The sequence below is a fragment of the Cystoisospora suis genome, assembly GCF_002600585.1.
Source record: "Cystoisospora suis strain Wien I chromosome Unknown contig_5562, whole genome shotgun sequence".
Taxonomy (NCBI): Eukaryota; Apicomplexa; class Conoidasida; order Eucoccidiorida; family Sarcocystidae; genus Cystoisospora; species Cystoisospora suis.
Window position 1 is genome coordinate 2,009 of NW_027158352.1, and position 18,298 is coordinate 20,306.

The following is an 18,298-nucleotide window of genomic DNA, read 5'->3' on the forward strand; positions in this document are numbered from 1 at the left end:
TCCCTCCTCGCGACGACAGCGCGGCTCTCACTCCTCTCTCTCCATGTCTCCGGCAGTCTCTCTCTCTCCTTATCTCCGCCTGTATAGGTGTGTACGAGAAACCTGCCTAGAGATGCAAGCGTCTACGCTTGAATGAGGTTCTTGCACTTCCTTGGATCGTTACAAAAGACTAAAAAGGGTCGGGCACACGTGAGCGGGGGCCTGACTAGGGACAAAGAGAAAAGAACGATTAGAAACGGTCGAGGCGAGGGAAGCGCGGGACAGCGAAGATTTCCTGCGGATATCTCACGTTGAATCAGATCCGGCCTTTCAACAAAGAGCAGGAAAAGAAAGGAAGTAAGAAAGAAGAAAAAGAAGTAACTGTTGCTTACGTAGGAGGGAGGGTCCAGGAAAGGGGAAGAAAAGGAGACAAGGTGTCCGAGAGCAGGTAAAGCATAGAAGCGTAGAGGTATCCGAGCCTTTCTTTCTCTCTTCCTTCTTCTCTTCTTCTTTTGGTGTGTTGTCTTCTTTGTCCTACTTTCTTTTCTTTTTTCTTTCCGAGCTGAAAGAAACCAATGCTGCAAGTTTCATTAGTGTTTGGAGCAGGACAATCCTAGATTCCAGACAGTCTAGCCGTGAGAGTACCTAACTCGCTTCCCCTTCTCCTGTTCTATTCTCTACTTCCCCTCTTTTTCTCTTCTTCCTCTTATCCTTACTCATCAGTCTTCTCTTTGCAGGTTACTATGTTTACGCTCTTTTCTCCTTCTCATTTGTCTCTCTCAAGTCATTTTCCTTCAATTCATATCTTTGCAGTTTTTCCCTTCCTTCTGTTTCTCTCTTTTTCTTTTTCGGTCGCTCTCCTTCCTGCTTCTTCAGGGAGCCGCGTTTTTCTTTTCCCTCTCTTAAGCGGGAGAGGTCTTTTCGCCAGCCACGTCGTAGTCAAGGACTAAGCACTGAGCTCTGAATTCCTTCATCTGACTTCCGTGTTGTCTCCTCAGCCTTCTCACTTCTTTCATCCATCTCTTTCTCCCCCTTTTTCCTTTTTTCCCTCACAGTCTCGCTGCCAAAATGAGAGCTGATGCCACTGAATTCGTCCCGTCCTCTCTCCGTGCTGAAGGTAGACTTCTCCCATCTTCCTCTTCTCCCTCTCTTCCTACTCCACCACCTCCTCTTCCCTGTTCTACTTCTCCCCGTCCTGGTTCTTCTCTTTCTTCCTCTCCATCTACGCGAGAACCGGGGCTGAGATCCTCACCTCATACCTCTCCTTATTCATCCCCGACTCCTTCCTCTTACCTGTCTGAATCTCTTCCGTCTGCTCGTGAAAACATCGCTTACTACAAGAAGTCTGCTCGTCCTCGCAACCCTAGATCGTTCCGCACGAGCCCCCCTCGAGCTGGCCAGGGACACGCTAGCATCTTTGATTCTCCCCCTGAAGGAAGTCCTCCTCGTGGTACTGTAGTCCCTTCTACGGCGGGTCCTTCGATAGCTGGCAGAGGAAGAGGAAGAGGCAGAGAACAACACCGTCCTTCTTCGAAAGAGAAGCTTCTCTCACCTCAGCACTTCTTCACATATAAGCCGTATGTACCTTCCACAGGAAGAGGATGGAGTGGAGAGAGAGGAGAGAACAAAAACGCTTTGACGAAGGGAACTTCGAAGTCGATGGGAGGTTTTCGTTCATCTAATAAGTTCTACTCCAAGGAGCGATTTGTCCTAGCTAACTGCCGGGTTTTCGTACAAAATGAAAAGAGTGTCTTTGATGCTGGCTATAACCCTGACTGTTCTATCGGTAAAGTTAAGATAGTTGGGACGTTTCTTTCTGTTGTTGCTTAGCAGAGTCGGAAGTCGCTTCACTCTCCATTGTCACTCCGTGTGGCACATCTTTCTACCCACAATACGCATGCACTCTTTAGCTCATTCGGCACATAGTCGATACTCACATACCACACTACACGTACATATCTGTGTATGTATAGACAGGGAGATAGAAGCAGACAGAAGGGCGACCGGCAGAGAGACAAAGAGACAGATACAAAAGCAGCAGGAGGCTTTTTGACGAGCATGTCTGTACAAGTGCAGCTATGTAGGTACACACTGTGGATGAGTCCAGCCAACTGAACCACTTGCTTGGGTATGTGGAGCTCTACAAGTGTATATACACACATTTATATAGATACAAACGGGTCTGTTGATACTTCTCACCGTCCACATATATAGTCGTGTACCTATGTATATGTGTGTGCGTACACTTGGGACCGATGTCCAGGAATGAGGATGTCATTGTCTTTCACATTCATCAGCCCGTCTTTTCTTTTCGAGAAAAACCATCTCAGCCTGGGTATGCTATCAAGAGTGACGTATAGAGGCAGTGTACGTACACCCGACGCACACCCGCACATGGCGAAGAAGCCCTTGTCTCTCTATTTTCTTCACCAGAACAGCGTACGTGTGTTCCCTGTAGACGTCATCGTGACCACACGCCTGTTCGATATGTTCGTCTTAACAGATGTCTCGAAGGACGAGTTTCTTCACTGCGTATGGCTCGTGTCTTGCTTGCATGCGTGCGTGCAAAGTCTCCATTCTCTCCTGTCTTCGGAACAAATTCTTTGCTTCGTCATTCGTCCCGATTGTCTCCTTCCGAGCTTTCTTCCTTCGACTTCCGTTGGTTTTCTTCTTTTTCTGACGTGCTCGAGAGGAGACGGAGGGAAAGATTCCTGCTGTTGTGTTGTGAGTAGCCTCTTTCGTCCAACGTCTGAGTCTGCGTGTATATGTCGTTTGTCTTCGGCGCTCATCTCACCCAAGGTAACACAGCCTAGTCCTATCTATCGTTCTTGAGCAGCGTGTTTGTCTCCTTTCTCATTTCTCCTCTTTCTTCCGTCTCATCTTCCTCCGTCCCCTGTCTTTTCCCGCTTTTTTTTCCCTTCTCTAGTTGAGCTCGTGTGTGAGGTTCTCCTCAATCTCCTTTCTCTTGTCCTCTTCATTTTCCATAGGGTTAACCGTGTTCTTCATCTTTTTTGCCTGCCTTTCTTCATCCGCTTTCTTCGTGTTCTTTGTGCCCAGACTGGGCTGAGGTTGTGAAGGTCGAAACTTGGAGCAGTGCAGAAGATCCGATCAATTGTCCTTTCTGTCTTGAGCAGCCTGAAGGAATGGTGGCGCCTACTGTGGGGAAGTGCGGACATAGTAAGCTTTCTTCCTTCGTTTTTCTCCCCTCTCCTCTCTAGTCTTTTCTGTCACTGCTTCTTACGTGTGGGCTGTCTGTGGCGACGAGCTGGAAGAAGGGTCGTGTTTTCGTACATGCCTTCATTCTTCTGTGGAAGATAGCGGTGTCAGGCGAGTGCATCAAGAAGAGAGGGGCTGGGTATAGGGAGAAGTGATCGATCGATAGGGACAAAAGAGGTTTCATGTTATGACTTTCCGATAACAGGAAGGCTATCAGTGAAAACGCATAACACGCTTCCTTCCCGTCATGCACATCTACGTAACTGTACGCACATCCCGCCTGTCTCGGTGTCTTCCATTCTTGAAAGCGGATATATATATGTAAATGTATGATCTCCAGTTAGGTCCAAGTCCCTATAGGATGTGTGGCAGAACCAGTCGGACTTCATTGGGTCTGTGGATGTGAGGAAGGAAGCCTCTCAAAATTCTGCGTTACCCATGATCTGCATATATATGTATATATACCTGTATAGAGAGTATGTCTACGTTTGTATGTACTTTACGTGTACCCATGTATAGGTCTCAGAAACGAGTGTTGAAGAAGAGACAACGGAGAACCGGATGGTGATGATAGCGAGAGGATTTTGTTAGTCCGCGTGCATTCCTTGGTCATGCATCAGCATCCTTCAACATCTTGGAGAACAGAATACATGTGGTCTTTCTTCCTCTCTTCAAAGTAGGGTGTTTCCGTGCTGTAGAGCGATGCCCGGGACTGCGGCCTAGCAAGCGTCGACCTCCATTCGCTTTCGCGTTTCCTTCTGTCCTTCTCTCTAGCCATGGTTGCATGCATCTCCAGTCTGTTTGGCTAGTTTCACTGCGCGCTCTGTGTGTGTGTGTGTCGTCAGTTTTCTGTTTACCCTGCGTGCTGAAGTATTTTGAAGTTCTCGCACCGAAGCCCTCTGCCAGTTCCGTTGCATCCCAGCCGCAAGCTAAAAAGAATCTCCGCTACTGGCAGAGATGTCCTCTTTGTTTCGAGCCCATCACGAAGAAGGACCTAAGGCCTGCTCGCGTTCATCAGGTCAGGTATCATCTTTCGCTATTACGCCAGCTCTCTGTGTATACATGCTGTGCGCTTGTCGAACCGCAAGTACACGTTCATGTATACATTTATATGTACGCGTGCTCGACCTACATACCTGTATACGCGTTACACATCTCCATTGTTTTTAGAATACAGTTTACCTCAGTGTGAAGTGTATACTGATACAGGAACGTTATCACAAGAATTGATCTGTATAGACTTGCAGCAGACAGACCACCCCGACTATGGTTTCAATACGCATATGTCGTAAGAGAAGGTCCGATGTAGTGGGACAGTAAAGCATTTGCGTGCTTGTGTGCACACACCTGAAGTTACAGCTGCAGATGATAGTCTGTATGGACTCATCGCTCGGATTGACTGGATGGGCTGGCCTTTTTTTCAGTACGTGGGCATACAGTCGTTCTGTCGAAGTTCGTGATTCTGAAGAGGAACTAAGGTAAATCATGCAATGCATCGAAGGTTGTCTTTCTCTCAGTTCGAGTGTATCCAGCGCATGCCCTATGGGGTCTGCGGAGTTAGGTAGATGATTCAACTTCTATTGGACACAGGAAAGCAAAGGAGCGGGTCAGAGATGGTGTGTGTCTGTTCTTCTGTTGTCTGGTTTCTTCTGTAGGTTGTTCCTCCCCGAAGAGGATCTGTGTTGTCTTTCTCTCTTCTCTCTCGCCCTCTTTCTTCTACAGTTGTTCAACTAGCCAAGCCGTTCATCACTCAGGCTGCTGCTTGTGCTGCCTGTTCTGGCCTTTCATCCTCGTCTTCTTGTTGCACTGCGGCAACTAGCACATCAGCAGCAAGAGAGAGCCTTCTTTCGCCTAACTATAGTGGAGATAACGGAGAGAAGAAGGAGGCAGAAGAAGAATGCAAGAGTTATCGGCACCTTTATGACAGCAATGCTACCGATGTAAAGGAATCTGTTTCATCCCTGATGCCAGGAGAGAAAGAAAAACAGAGCGATCTTTCTTTCTTCGGAGCAAAGCAGGACTACATCAATCATCCCTCTTCTTCTACTCTCTTTTCCCGTTCTTTCCTACCTTTACAGTGTCCGGCATGCGCCATAGAACGCCGTGCAAAACTCCTCAGGAGACAGAAGAATGTCCAAGAAGCATCGTGTTCAAACCCTGTTGCTAGTCATCATGATTGCAAGGGGACAACAGGAGAAATCCTGTGTAGCAGTTCCAGCGGGCACCCTGACCCGTCAGCAACTGGACATACCAGTCCTAGCGACTCTGTCGCTGTCACGTCTCATTCTTTTCCGTCCTCTTCTTTCGAGTTTTTCCTTTCTTTGGGAGCTCGTTTAACACAGCGATTATGCCCGCAATGCGTCGAGTCTGCAATCAACTTTTCTAGTCGGAAATCTTGTCAAACAGGTCATTCTGGAGAACTTTGTTCTCCGTCGGGGCTGCGCGAGGATCGTGCTGTGGGAGAGGACGACCAGCACGGCAGGGTCGCTGAGAAGAAGGATGAGAGTGTTAGGAAAAAGGACGATAGATGGGTAGGGAGTGGAAGAGAAACAGAAGAACCCAAAGTAGGAGAGGGAGAAGAAAGCAAAGAAGAAGAGAGTGGAGGGGAAGGAGAACGCAAAACGAAAGAAAAAGGAGGAGAAGGAGGACGAGGATCCCGTCGAGCGTTAGCATACCATTCACCACGTGTGCCACAGTCTTCCTCTTCTTGCGGGTGTACTGGCGTGAGAGGTGAAGGCCAAGAGGACGCTGAGGAGAACAAGAGAGATGGAAGGTCGTCGTTATCTTGCGACCTTACTCTGGGTAAGACAGTAAGCGACATCCGATGTTCATTCCAGTTCACATGCAAAGCTTACTCCGTCTAATCATTCTGGGTGGGGGGGACGTTCTGGCTACTCGACCGTCGATGGAGTGTCCTTCTTCTACATCAAGATGTAGAATTCTCTTTCAATTTGTGCCTGTTGCAGTCCAGGCTCGTCCTTCTTCTCTAACGTATTATACAAGTCTTCTTACATGTATCGGGCTGAGTCTCTGTTCGCGCTTTGCGAGCTGGATGTATAACTATCCATCTGATTGTGGTACCGCCTGTAGCTAACGGCTTCGACCCAGCTATGTCAAGCTAACCGTGTTAGCCCTCTGCGGTTATCTGTGTACCTGTGCCTGTCTTGGTCTATTTCTGCGGCCGTTTGTATCAGGCGGGTTACCGGTCTACGCACTGGTATTACTTCTAGAGATAAGGCGGTTTGTACTTAGCGGCCTGGCTCTGATGGCAGGTGCCTAGTGTATTTAGGAGTTTTTCCGGACCTCCTGCGAAAGCAGGCTTGCACTGGTGTTTTTCCTGCTGGGCTAGCTTTTCAACAGTACATAGCCAGCTAGCTACGGCTAGCTGCACTATATGTGGTTTTGTCTGGCTAGCGGTTTTTCATGATCACCTAGTTCCCCTTAACCCTAGGTGTCCAGCGGCAGGTGTAGTAGCTGACTAGTCAGCCAGATCTAGCGAGGTATGTGGAGGATGATTGATCTACCGACGGCTAGCCGGTCATGTGCTGAGCCGTAGCTGTCTCCAGCTAACTGCTCATTTCAGAGTAAACGTGTCAGTGTAGCTACGTACCTACGCCTACTCTATGTAGGTACCCAGACGTCTGAGCAGTTGGCAGTTTTCCTGGCAGCTCATATGTCGCTGTCGTTTCGTTAATCTTCGGTTAGCTCTCCGTATGACAATACTGAAAGCTAGCAGTAGTAGAGATGACGTGAGGTGTCCTACTGTTTTATCCACCCATCCAGCTACTTTTGTTTATCAGACTAACTATCTTTGTCGAAATACCAAGCAAGCTGTACTCAGCTGTTACATCCAGCTATGTACCTGTTGCGGTTCTCTGTCAGTTCTCATCTTCTTCTGTCTCTCTGGCTAGTTACCTTGTCAGTACTCTTCTACTTCGAGACACTTCTGCTCCGTGGTGTAGCGGCTGAGCGGAACCTACCTGTGTCTGTGTATTTGTTTAGCTGCACAGCTACCTCTCTCCTTGTGCCTCTCTCTTTGCATGAGTCTCTATTTCTCCTTCCGGAGTTATTGTTCGGCAGTGCCAACCTGCCGTTCAGATGGTTACCTTTGTTTGCTGTCTGTATCCATGTACGAACCCAGCTTAATGATTCGTGTCATTCTCTTATCTGTCTCTCGCATATGGTTTCCCCTGAGCTAGTCAAAGTACTGCCGTACGTACGTGTCTTTGTATGTGTCCACACGTGTGCGTCCGGATACTCCCGCATTCGTGTCAAACTATGAATGTATATCTACGTATACATGCGCGTATATGCTTGTCTCTTTGTATTCGTATCCACGGCTTCACCTGGTCCCTTGATATGATGTCCTCTAACCTCAAGGTGGTGGATAACGCATTCTCGAGAATCTCCGGTGGTCTCTCCTTTCTCTCTTCTTCATCTACTCCCTTTCTTGAAGCAGAAATGTTTCCCGTCTTTTACTCTTTTCATCTGGGTCCATTTTCTCCTCAGGATCCCATTTTGGTCGCATTTCTGTGACGCATGCACCAGCCTCGCCCTGGCAAAGCCATGCTCTTCAGCTAGGTGAGCTGGTATTTCTGTTGCTCCCTAGAACCAGATCGTTCGTCTGCATCGACTAAGGGAAGCTTCTCGCTCTATAACAAATACGTGCGTATACCCAGGTGTGGAGTCTGGCGTAGAGGCGTGTGCGCTCAAGTGCCTACACCTCTCCCTGTTTATGTATGTGTATACCTCCTTGTCCGCCCAGATTGTCTCGTCTATCATGCTGAGTTTCTACGTGTATGCTTCAAGTCTTGTGTCCGTGGGCGTCAGATCCTGGCGCCTAGCGTGTGTCTATGGCCGTGCGTATGTCGTGCAAATGCTCTCTTCCGCCTATTCTACCGACATACGTCGCACGACGGAAAGCTAGAGCGTGTATGTTCGAGGGTACCAACGGACTAGTAGGAGACATGCCGGTGTTGATTCGGAAGAAAGGAAATGCTTTTCTATTGATTGTCTTTCGTTTGTTTCTCACGCAAATGATTTGTCTCTGAAACGTGCTCAGCGTCTGAAAGGAGGCAGATTGAAGCGAATGCAGAGAGGAGCCCGGATTATGAATCTACACTACACGCTCTTGCCATCGTAAGTCGTGTTCTTTTTCTTGTCTTTTTTTCTGTCTTGAAATCTTATCCACACAGGAAACTCTCCAGGGTTCTCGGTATACAATACACATGCCGCCTCTCGACATACAACCATACAAAGAACATAAGTCAAGGGAGGTGCACCAAGTAGGGCCATACAGCGAGTGATCTACGCCAGATCGTGTGTGTGGGGTGTGGAAGCAAGCGAGGTGGAGGTGGGTGGATTCGGCTTGGAGGAAGAAGGGATTGTAAAGCATCTACCTGATTTCTCTGAGGCCGTGATCCGTCGTAACGTACGTAGAGAAGAGGAAGTGAACTGCGTTGGGTATATCCACAGCGCTCGGGCATCCGTTTTTTTGTCGTCTTGGTGTTTCCAGGCAGAAGAATTCGTCCAGGTGAAAGAGGCTGAAATGTTTTCGGGCCACTGTTATGCTTGCTCGTCTCCTCTTACATCTTCTACTTCATTCTCCTCCTCTTCGTCGTCATCTCAACGCCCGTCCGTAACATCCAGCAGCAGGGGAGAGACTCCAGGGGGCAGCAGTCCTGGAGACCAGCAACGGAAAGCAGAACAACAGAGAGAAGAGAAGAGAGAAGACATGGTCTCTAACTTCAACCAAAAAAACGACACCAAGCCGGAAGACAACCTGCAGGTATCTTGCAGAGTGGTTGTGATCTAGAACTCTGAATTCCCTCGCAGGTTCTCGTAGATACATCTCCTGAGTGGCTCTTGCTCCCCCTTTGCTTATCTTGTCGCCACTCACTCATCGTCTATGTTGAAGATCTACAGGACACGTTTACGACTTGTTCATCCCGGAAAGACATGGAAGTGACAGCAAGCTTCTTCACTCTATACGCGCCCGCCCCTGTCCCCTCCATTTCTTATTTGTGTTTAACAATGCTGTCTGGCCACCTGCGATCACCTTGCTAAGGTATGCACGGATGTATGAAGAGCGTGTGGGTCCAGAGTCACGTATATGGATCTCACGTGTATACCTGTGTCCGCGGATCTCTCTAAAGAACTGCATCTATGTCCGTACAGGTATATTTGTAAGGGTGTGTCCCTGTGAGTTTGTACGCAGCTATGTATGGTTCCGTCTAGGTAACTTTCTATCTCCTCATATATTTACGTGCTTCTTCTGTTCGCCCAGTGAGGCAGATCGCAGGGGGTGCAGGATTAGCGTTATGGTGTGTTGTTAAGCTTCGCATTGCCACGAACAGCAACAGGGAATAGATCACGAAGTAGGACTTGAAGAAGATTCCCAACTGTGAAGTCTATCGTACTGCCTCAATCTTGTATATAGCCACCCAGGGCGAAGTGCCCTTTGTGTCAGATATCTGCGGCTCCATCTATATGCATCGATATTCATCATCGGCACGGATGCGTGGTATGCATATGGATCGAAGGAGTTTTCCTTTTCTTTGTCTTGCCCTTTTCCTGGTCTCCGGATCAGGATTTCATTCAAGTTTTACATGCAGTGCAGAAGATGCAAAGAGAAAACAAACCTCTCAGATCACAGGCGAAGAGAAAGCAAGTGAAGCGAGGTCAACAACAAGGTGCACCTTCCTCTTTATCCTCTTCTCCTGGATTAACTTTTTCACTCCCTCCCGCGAACACGCGCTCCACGTCTCCTTCGTTGGCTTCGACCTCTCACGCGTGCGAAGAAGACGAAAAGGGAGAAGCAGGAGAGAGTCGAAGGCGAGAGGAAGACGGCGCTAGCACGTCTACGGCTAGGATTCCGCAAGGAAGGCATGAGAAGAATAAGGGAGGAGGTGGAGGGGGCAGTTCTTTAAATCTTTCGGAGTTCTATTTCTATCAAGCCTCGGATGGACAGCTCTGTTTTGTACATCCTTTCTTCATCAAGTACGCTGTCTCCCTTTCACAGGGTTTTTATCACCATCGCTGCCTATTCGTTCATGTACGTTGGTGTGTATTTGTGCACATACGTGTGAATACACTGAAGGGGGTGGTCGAATCTGGTCTGCTCTGTTACCGCGATCGCAGCTATGCCTGGGTCTACTTCCACGCACTCTCGTAGCTGCGCAGAAGTTGTATGTGGGTATGTGTGTCAGCAGGAGCCTAAAAACACACAATCTGGGGCAATAGATACCTGGTGATCTTCACTATTTCTCTGGATCACGCGGTTAAGCAGAAGAGACCGTGACGTGAGGGAGAAGAAAAGAAGGCGCTCAGTATCTCATTCCCCTCTCTTTTTCTGCCTCTCCTTGCTTCCTCCTTTTGTCAGCCACATCACCTCTTTGTTCTGCTCTTTTTTTCTCCCTAGGTGTCTACTGCATGAAGTAGAAGGAGAAGAAAATGACTTACCCGCCATCATACCAGATGTCCGTGTAGTGGACGTACAGCCTATATGTGTCGATGAAGTGATGCGGAGAAGATTCAAATGTCTAGGACATCTACCTCAGATGTCGCAGGCTACCCTTGTTGATATAGATCTTCGTAAGTGAACTAGTACGGGGGTCGAACTCAAATAAGCGAAAGAGCAACTGGAGAAAGCTTTCACGACAACATCTGGTATTCTTCTCCCGCCATCCAGTTCTCTTCCATACTCTGATGATAGTCAGTCTGCCAAGATTCATGGTGTTGATTCTATTATACTCAAACAAGGAGCACCAAAAGGCGTGTCAAATCATGCGTACACACGGTCTCTATCTTCTTCTGAGCGCATAGAAGTTAAACAGCGACAAGAATATAAAACGGAAATGCTCTTGAAGCGACGACAGTGAAGAGAAATGATAAGAAGATTGGAAGAAAGCATCTAGTTCACTCTCGGGGGTGTAGGTACTTGCGGATTCCACACTGAGCTAGTTTGTTTAGAGACTAAGTACTGTGTATTCCCTCCGCGGAGTTCTCACAGGGGGAGAGGGCGGGGGGTGGAGATCACGTTGCTTTCTTTCAGGAAGCTGGACATGTGTATCTCCACTTGTAGCTGCACTTCGCCTTGGCGAGGGTGTTCACATGTCTTTCCGCCTCCCCATTCCAGCAAGCGAGAAAAGCAGAAATCACAGACGGATTTTGCTGATCGGACAGATCAAAAACTGTCCCACGATATTTCACATTACGCCGAGAATACTGGCCAAAGAGACTGATGGAAAACATTCTCAGACATGTACGCACATGCGAATGTATATACGCCTTCTCTGTGTCTCATACTTTCAGGCGGGTGGCTCTCTCCTTCGACAGTGAAAGTTTTCAAGGTAGGAAGAAGAACCATGTTGGTACTCCTCTTCTTTCTACATCTGCCTAGTCTATCTTCTCATTCTCTCTCTATCCCATCTTCTCCTATCCCTTCCTCTCCTCTGGTTTTCCAGTGCGTCCTTGCTTCTTTTGTTCTACTGCCTCGTTTCCGTCTGTTCTGTCATTGTCATCATGGAGGAGCCCTAGTGGAGAACTCTCAAGGCGATTTGTCAGATCCTCACGAACTGGATGTCCATTTACACGGCTATGCACGTAGTCCATACAAACGTCGTCTTCCCTACGTATATCTCTACAAGTAGTTTCTCTTTAGTGGAGAGCGGAGGCGGGAAAGAAAAAGCAAGATTTGCATAGTCTCTTTTTTTCTCGCGCTTACCCGTTATCACCCTTCTAAACTTCGAGTTTCATAGAGAGGGCGATATGAGACTCACTTTTCTTGACGTCTCCTTCCTCCAGTAACTCGTTTGCTCTCCTTGGGTGTATTCGTCATTTCGTGCCAGGGGGATTTTTATCGTCGCAAGATGGCAAGGATAGAGAGGCAACAGCAGGAAGAAAGAGAAGCAGCCGCGCTATTGAATCACAGCGGCTCACTGGCCTCATCTTCTCCTGGCCCTTATAATCAAAGGCCCTTTCGTTTTAGTTTGTCTACTACTGCTGCTGATCCTCTCCATCCCCCTACTGACACCGGCTTATCGAATTTCCCTTCCCTTCCTGGACGCGAGGGAGATGACCACAGGGAAGACGGTCGCTCCTTAGAAGCGGATCCAACTTCTTCGTCCTCTCCCCTCTACAGTGAGGACAGAAGCACTATCAGTGTCTTACGGGGAAATGATTCATGTGAAGGTAATCAATACACATCATCTCGTAGCTCAGGAAAAGAAGTAGAGCACGATGATGAAGGCGAGTCTCGTCTGTATAGTGGACAGAGGAGAAGTGTCGATGGTGGGAGTGAGAGCAGTTCTTTTGTTATGATTGTGAGAAGGAAAGAAGAAATGAAGTTTCTCCGCGACCAGAGAAAGAGAGAAGAACATTTTCCTTCTCTGGCTGCAGCATCTGCTCTGACAGCGAAAAGAGGAGGAGACCATGAACCACGGACAAGCGCACCCTCTGTATGGAGAAGGAACGGGAATGAAGGAGGACTTGATGCAGGACAACGGTTAGTGGGGGGAGGACGAGGAGTGAGAGGGGGATGGGGCGACGGGACGATGGTGAGAAGTGAACTTTCATCAGGCACAAATCGAGCAGAGAAAAAGGCAAGTCAGCCTTCTTCTCTGCTGAAGTGGGATAAGCAACCACCGAAGGGTAAAGGAGGAAAAGAAGAGGACACTTCCTTCGAAGACAATTATCTACCTCCGCGCGCGGGTGGTTGCAATTTAGGTGACATTTTACTGATGCAAAAACAGAAGACGCAGAAGAAGAAGGGCGCTAAGCCCAAGGCCAGTAATCATACAGTCAATCGGAATGATGAGTAGAAGGGAGAGGTAGGAAAAAAAAACGTGAGGAAAGAGAACTGAAACAGTGGGACGGGTGAGAAGGAATAGAAGCGGAGGAAAAGAAGGAAGAGGGGGATCGGAACGTATGGAGGCGGAGCAGAGTCTTCTCATGTTTCAGGGGCCAAGAGCAAGATTTTAACTAGAAGACGGATAGAAATTGGGAAAGGAAGTTTCAGCACAAGCCCCCCGTTGTAGCTGGGATGTGTGTTAGAAGAGAATAGTCAATGGAAACACTGTCAGTCTTCTCGTTCTCTGCTGGTTGCGTTGCCAGTGAGGAGGTACATGGATTTTTTCCTCTGTTTGGTTTTTGGACGCGTATTACCTGAGAAGCACTGGTGATGTTTTGCATGTGAAAGCGACAAAACTCCCTTCCCCAAGGTTGGACCCTATAACATCTTTTCTCTCTCTCTTCGTTTTCTGCTCGTAGAGAACGAATTTCCTTCCTGGAATCCTGACAAATCTATCAGTTTTCTCTGAGTCTACATTTCTTTTTCAGTCTCTCTTTATCTCTTCTCTGCAGGTTTTCCGGAGGTTTTCAGCTCCATAAGGGTGTGACGACTTTCTTTTTCGCTGGAAAGACTTCGCTTATTCTATAGGGTGGTGGTCTTGCGTAAGAAAGAGCATATTCCGAGGTCCAGTGGATCATTCCCTGAAGCCTGTTCATCTTCGTAGACCCTCAGTTTCATTTTCCTCGACCTCTCTGGAAAGGTACTGCTTTACTCCACACCAGGAATACGAACGACACATGGAACAGGCTCAGCATCACGCACTCGTACACCTGCGATAGGGAGGCCGAGGTGAGGTTCTACACTCCCATGATAGGGCGGCGACCCGGGCTCCAAGCACATGTGGAACAGGTGCAACGCAGAGTGTACTTACACCTGGAAGCGGATCAGTGCAGAGCGTGTACACGCCTCCAGTACGCTCGGCCTGCAGTGTACAGGGCAGCCGCGAAAGAGGTTCAACATGGAATGTGCATCACCAGCCTGATATGCAGCGGTTCGACGTGGCGTGTGCATACACCTGGAAAAAAATGGCTAGGCATGGTGTGTACATGCACCCGAAATAGATCAGCTAGACAAGAGGTGTACATACACCTGAAATAGATCGGCTAGACATGGGGTGTGCATACACCTGAAATAGATCCACTAGACACGGGGTGTATATACACCTGATATAGATTTCCTAGAGACGGGTGTAGACACCCGAAATAGATTAGCTAGCCATGGAACGTACATACAACTGAAATAGATCCATTAGACACGGGGTGTACATACACCTAAAACAGCTTCACCTGACAAGGGGTGTACATACACCCGAGATACATCAGCTAGCCATGGGGGGTACATACACCCTGTATAGATCGGCTAGACACGGGGTGTACATACACCTGAGACAGATCGGGTAGACACGGGGCGTACATACACCTGAAATAGATCGGCTAGACATGGAGTGCACATACACTCGGCAGAAATCGGCTAGACATGGGGTGTACATACACCTGAAATAAAATGGCTAGGCATGGGGTGGACATCCATTTGGAATAGATCGGCTAGCGGAGGGGTGTGCACACACCTGAAATAGATCGGCTAGCCATGGAATGAACAAACACCTGAAATAGATCAGCTAGACACGGGGTGTACATACACCTAAAACAGCTTCACCTGACAAGGGGTGTACATACACCCGAGATACATCAGGCAGACATGGGGGTACATACACCTTGTATAGATCGGCTAGACAAGAGGTGTACATACACCTGAGACAGATCAGCTGGACATGGGGTGTACATACACCCGAAATAGACCGGCTAGCCATGGGGTGTCAATACACCTGAAAAAGATCGGCTACCCAGGGAATGTACATACACCTGAAATAGATCGGCTACCCAGGGAATGTACATACACCTGAAATAGATCGGCTAGCCAGGGGGTGTACATACACCTGAAATATACCAGCAAAGACATGGGGCATACGTACCCCTAAATTAGATCACCTAGACGTGGAATGTACATACACCTGAAATATATCAGCTAGACACCGGGGTACATCCACCTGAAGTAGACCGGCTAGACACGGGGTGTACAAGCACCTGAAATAGATTGGCTAGACATAGGGCGTACACACACCTGAAATAGAACCACTAGACACGGGGTGTACATACACCCGAAATAGATCCACTGGACACGGGGTGTACGTATACCTGAGTTAATCGGCTAGACACGGGGTGTACGTATACCTGAAATGGATTGCCTAGACATTGGGTGCATAGACACTCGAAGTAGATAGGCTAGCCGAGGGGTGTACATACACCTGAAGTAGATCGGCTAGCCATGGGGTCACGGGGTGTAGACACCCGAAGAAAATCGGCTAGACGTGGGATGTACAGAACGCTGAAATAGATCAGCTAGACGTGGGGTGCACAGACACTTGAAGTAGATCGGCTAGAGGTAGAGTGTACAGTCAACTGGAATAGAGCGGCTAGAGAGGGTGTGTACGCGCGCCTGAGATAGATCGGCTAGACATCGGGTGTACATGCACCTGGAACAGATCGGCTAGACGTGAGGCGTGGACGACCGAAATAGACTGCCTAGACAGGAAACGTACCTACACCTGACCACAGATCCTCTAGATATGGAGTTTACACAGGATATAGATCGGTTCCGTATCCGCATTCATACACCTGAATAGATCGGCTTGTAGCTGCGTATCCTCGAGAGAAAGAGGTGTTGCATCTCTTATTTTTTCCTGTGGACAGATCCGACAAGATTCTGCCTTTCCTTCTGAATACTCTCCAAGTATTCATCCACGGGCAGCTACAGACACTTAGTTTCTCATCTGTCTCTCTCATCTACGACCCTAAAGCCTGGTCTTGTCTCTTTTCCGTAGTCTTCCTTTTTCTTAACCTCACTGAGAAACCACCACTACGAATACTCGTCACGATTCTGGGAAATAGCAAGAAATTTCTTGTGACAGAAAGAAAGAGAGCGTTTCTTTTTTTCCCTAGCAAGTCGATATTGATCAGAAAGAAGAAACAAGAAAGAAGAAGCATTTGGTTGAGGAAAGTATAAAAAGAAAGACACTCAGCAAGCGATATCGAGGATGAAGGAATCTTGACAAGAATCGTAAAGAAGTGCACTGTTGAGGATGAAGAAGCCAAGAACAAGAGGAAACTCTGGAACAGGGAGAGTTTGAAAAGAGAACGGAGGCCTTTCTTTCATGAAGAAGAAGGAGATATCCCTCCCCCCCCGCTGGCGGATGCGGTGAAGTTATTCGCATTGCTGGTATTCGGATGATTCACGTTAGACAGGACAGAAGATTCAACCTTCACACCTGCGCGTAATCGAAAGAGAAGAAAAAGAAACGAAAGAAAGTGTGGTTTCCGAGCTGAGCTGAAGGAGACAAGAGGGTTTCTTTCATAGACTCGACGAATCATGAGAAAGTAGAATCAAGAAAAAGAAGACGAAAGAGCAGACAAGGAGGATTACAAGTGAAGAGTGCAGCATGCACCTCTTCTGATGTATATGTAGGCAGTGAAAGAATGTCTTCCATTCTCAAGCAAGACGAAAGAAGAGTGGAGTTGACTACAGAGAGAGCACTAGCATGGAAAAAAAGGCGAAAAAATCACTGGTTCGAAAAGAAAACTAAGAATGGACGAAGATAATGTCTTGACAATCATGAATGAGGTGTATAGAAGGTTGAGAACAAAACAGGGGCGATTCCAGAAATAAGTGTCATAACGGATGTCGGATCGCTGAATCACAACAACAGCGAGACAGATGTCTTTCTTTCTCCATGTGTACTTGCACAGACTTCAAGACTTCGACAGTTGTGTGTACTTTTTGACGTTTCAGTTATGTGCAGGACATAATTGCTTCCTCTTTCACACTCGTACGTAGAAAGAGCAGATAGAAAGTACAACATCCACTTCTTTTCTTCGTTACTTGGGGTCAAGAGATACACCTGCACTTACCCACCTACTGACATATCCTGGACAGAATTCAAATGACACTGCAAACTGGTACATGTATTATCTCTCTCTGTCTATAGTATCGTATGTATGTACGTATTTATGTATGTATGAATCTCTAGTGTAGATGACATACACGCATCTTCAAGAAGTTGAAGAATCTGCTCTTCTATTTCTTCTCTGCATGCGCGACTTGCAGCGATGTCATTCCTAGCCTGAAGCCTTAGATCCTCAAGCATCCTGAACATAGAAAGGACACATGGATCGACTGCGTACACCGGATCTCTATGAACTCCGTGCATGACAAATACATGGAAAAAAGATGAAATCAAGCAAGCAAAAGAGAGAGAGGAAAACGGCCCACAGAAAGACAAGTAGTCAACTTAAAAGGCCGACACGAGAGAAACCTTGAGTCACAAGACGTCATCCTTCCCAACCACTACCCCTCGTTCTATGTATACAAACTCCTGAAGAAAGATCCCCACAACAAACACGACCGGCCTATCTATCTATCTATCATTTCATTCAACGAATATCAGTGTACGCGTATATATATCTCTCTCCCGTGTATGTGTATGAATACTTGAAGACGAAGGAACGTGGATTTTCTTGTACAGCCACCACTTGCTCTATTTCGAGAAGATCTTTTGAGTATGGTCTATCATAGCTCAATACTCCTCTTCTTTTCCTCTGATTTTGCTCTGTCTACAGTCTCATCATCTCCTATGGGGTGTCACGAAGAAAACTCACGAGAAAAGAAAATTTCTGCGACACCCGTTCTTCATCTCACACTATGGTGAAACATCTCGAAGCTTGTACGTACTTACAGGTATATCTGTGTATGTGTTCACAGTGCTCCATATAGACATCCATGCACGTATACGTAGACACACACATACACAGAGGTTAGCGCGGGACTTCACTCAGAAGTTGACACGCGTCGAGTGAGGCGGATGACGGAGAGGAAAAGCGAATTTGAAGTGCTCTTTTTCCATGGTAACAGGAATGTAGTGAAGGCTTCTAACCTTGTCATGGAAGCTTCTGTATCTCTACAGATTTCCTTCTCATGGGCAATGACTTCCCCGATTCGCTGGAAAGCTGGAATTGTTTTCGGGACGAAGAAAAAACAAGATACAAAGACTAGACATCTCCGAGGGATCATCGGCATCTCTCTTCATTCCGTATATTCTCCCACCATCCTTCAATGTACAAACAAACTCGGCATACTCCACATGAGACCAAATCGATATACAGACATCTCTCTGATTTCTGCATAGATAGATAGATAGAT

General features: G+C 47.5%; 2 protein-coding genes across 2 annotated transcripts in view; one reads left to right on the forward strand and one right to left on the reverse strand.

The window, feature by feature from the left end:
• The first annotated feature begins 216 nt into the window (after nt 1-216).
• Nucleotides 217-13,731, forward strand: CSUI_009349 (zinc c3hc4 type (ring finger) domain-containing protein). The gene is made up of 11 exons (XM_068069465.1): nt 217-1,765; nt 3,037-3,156; nt 4,041-4,213; nt 4,851-5,997; nt 7,705-7,776; nt 8,258-8,334; nt 8,711-8,983; nt 9,785-10,194; nt 10,616-10,788; nt 11,509-11,546; nt 12,045-13,731. The coding sequence occupies exons 1-11, from the start codon at nt 1,048-1,050 to the stop codon at nt 13,014-13,016; spliced, it is 4,173 nt and encodes a 1,390-aa protein (XP_067918551.1). The 5' UTR covers nt 217-1,047; the 3' UTR covers nt 13,017-13,731.
• A 2,387-nt stretch (nt 13,732-16,118) lies between these two features.
• Nucleotides 16,119-18,298, reverse strand: part of CSUI_009350 (iq calmodulin-binding motif family) — a 10,713-nt gene continuing 8,533 nt past the window's right edge. The window contains exons 7-9 of the mRNA XM_068069466.1: nt 18,033-18,105; nt 17,144-17,247; nt 16,119-16,370 (exon numbers count right to left, since the gene is read on the reverse strand). Coding sequence (XP_067918552.1) covers nt 16,255-16,370; nt 17,144-17,247; nt 18,033-18,105 — 293 coding nt within the window. The 3' untranslated portion in view covers nt 16,119-16,254. The remainder of the gene's footprint in view (nt 16,371-17,143; nt 17,248-18,032; nt 18,106-18,298) is intronic.

Excerpts from the sequence above, each read along its gene's own strand:
- CSUI_009349 (XM_068069465.1), top strand. The coding sequence starts at position 1,048 with ATGAGAGCTGATGCCACTGAATTCGTCCCGTCCTCTCTCCGTGCTGAA. Across the intron at positions 8,984-9,784 it reads AGCCGGAAGACAACCTGCAG|GATTTCATTCAAGTTTTACA; the intron begins GTATCTTGCAGA and ends TCTCCGGATCAG. Across the intron at positions 10,195-10,615 it reads GTACATCCTTTCTTCATCAA|GTGTCTACTGCATGAAGTAG; the intron begins GTACGCTGTCTC and ends TTTTCTCCCTAG.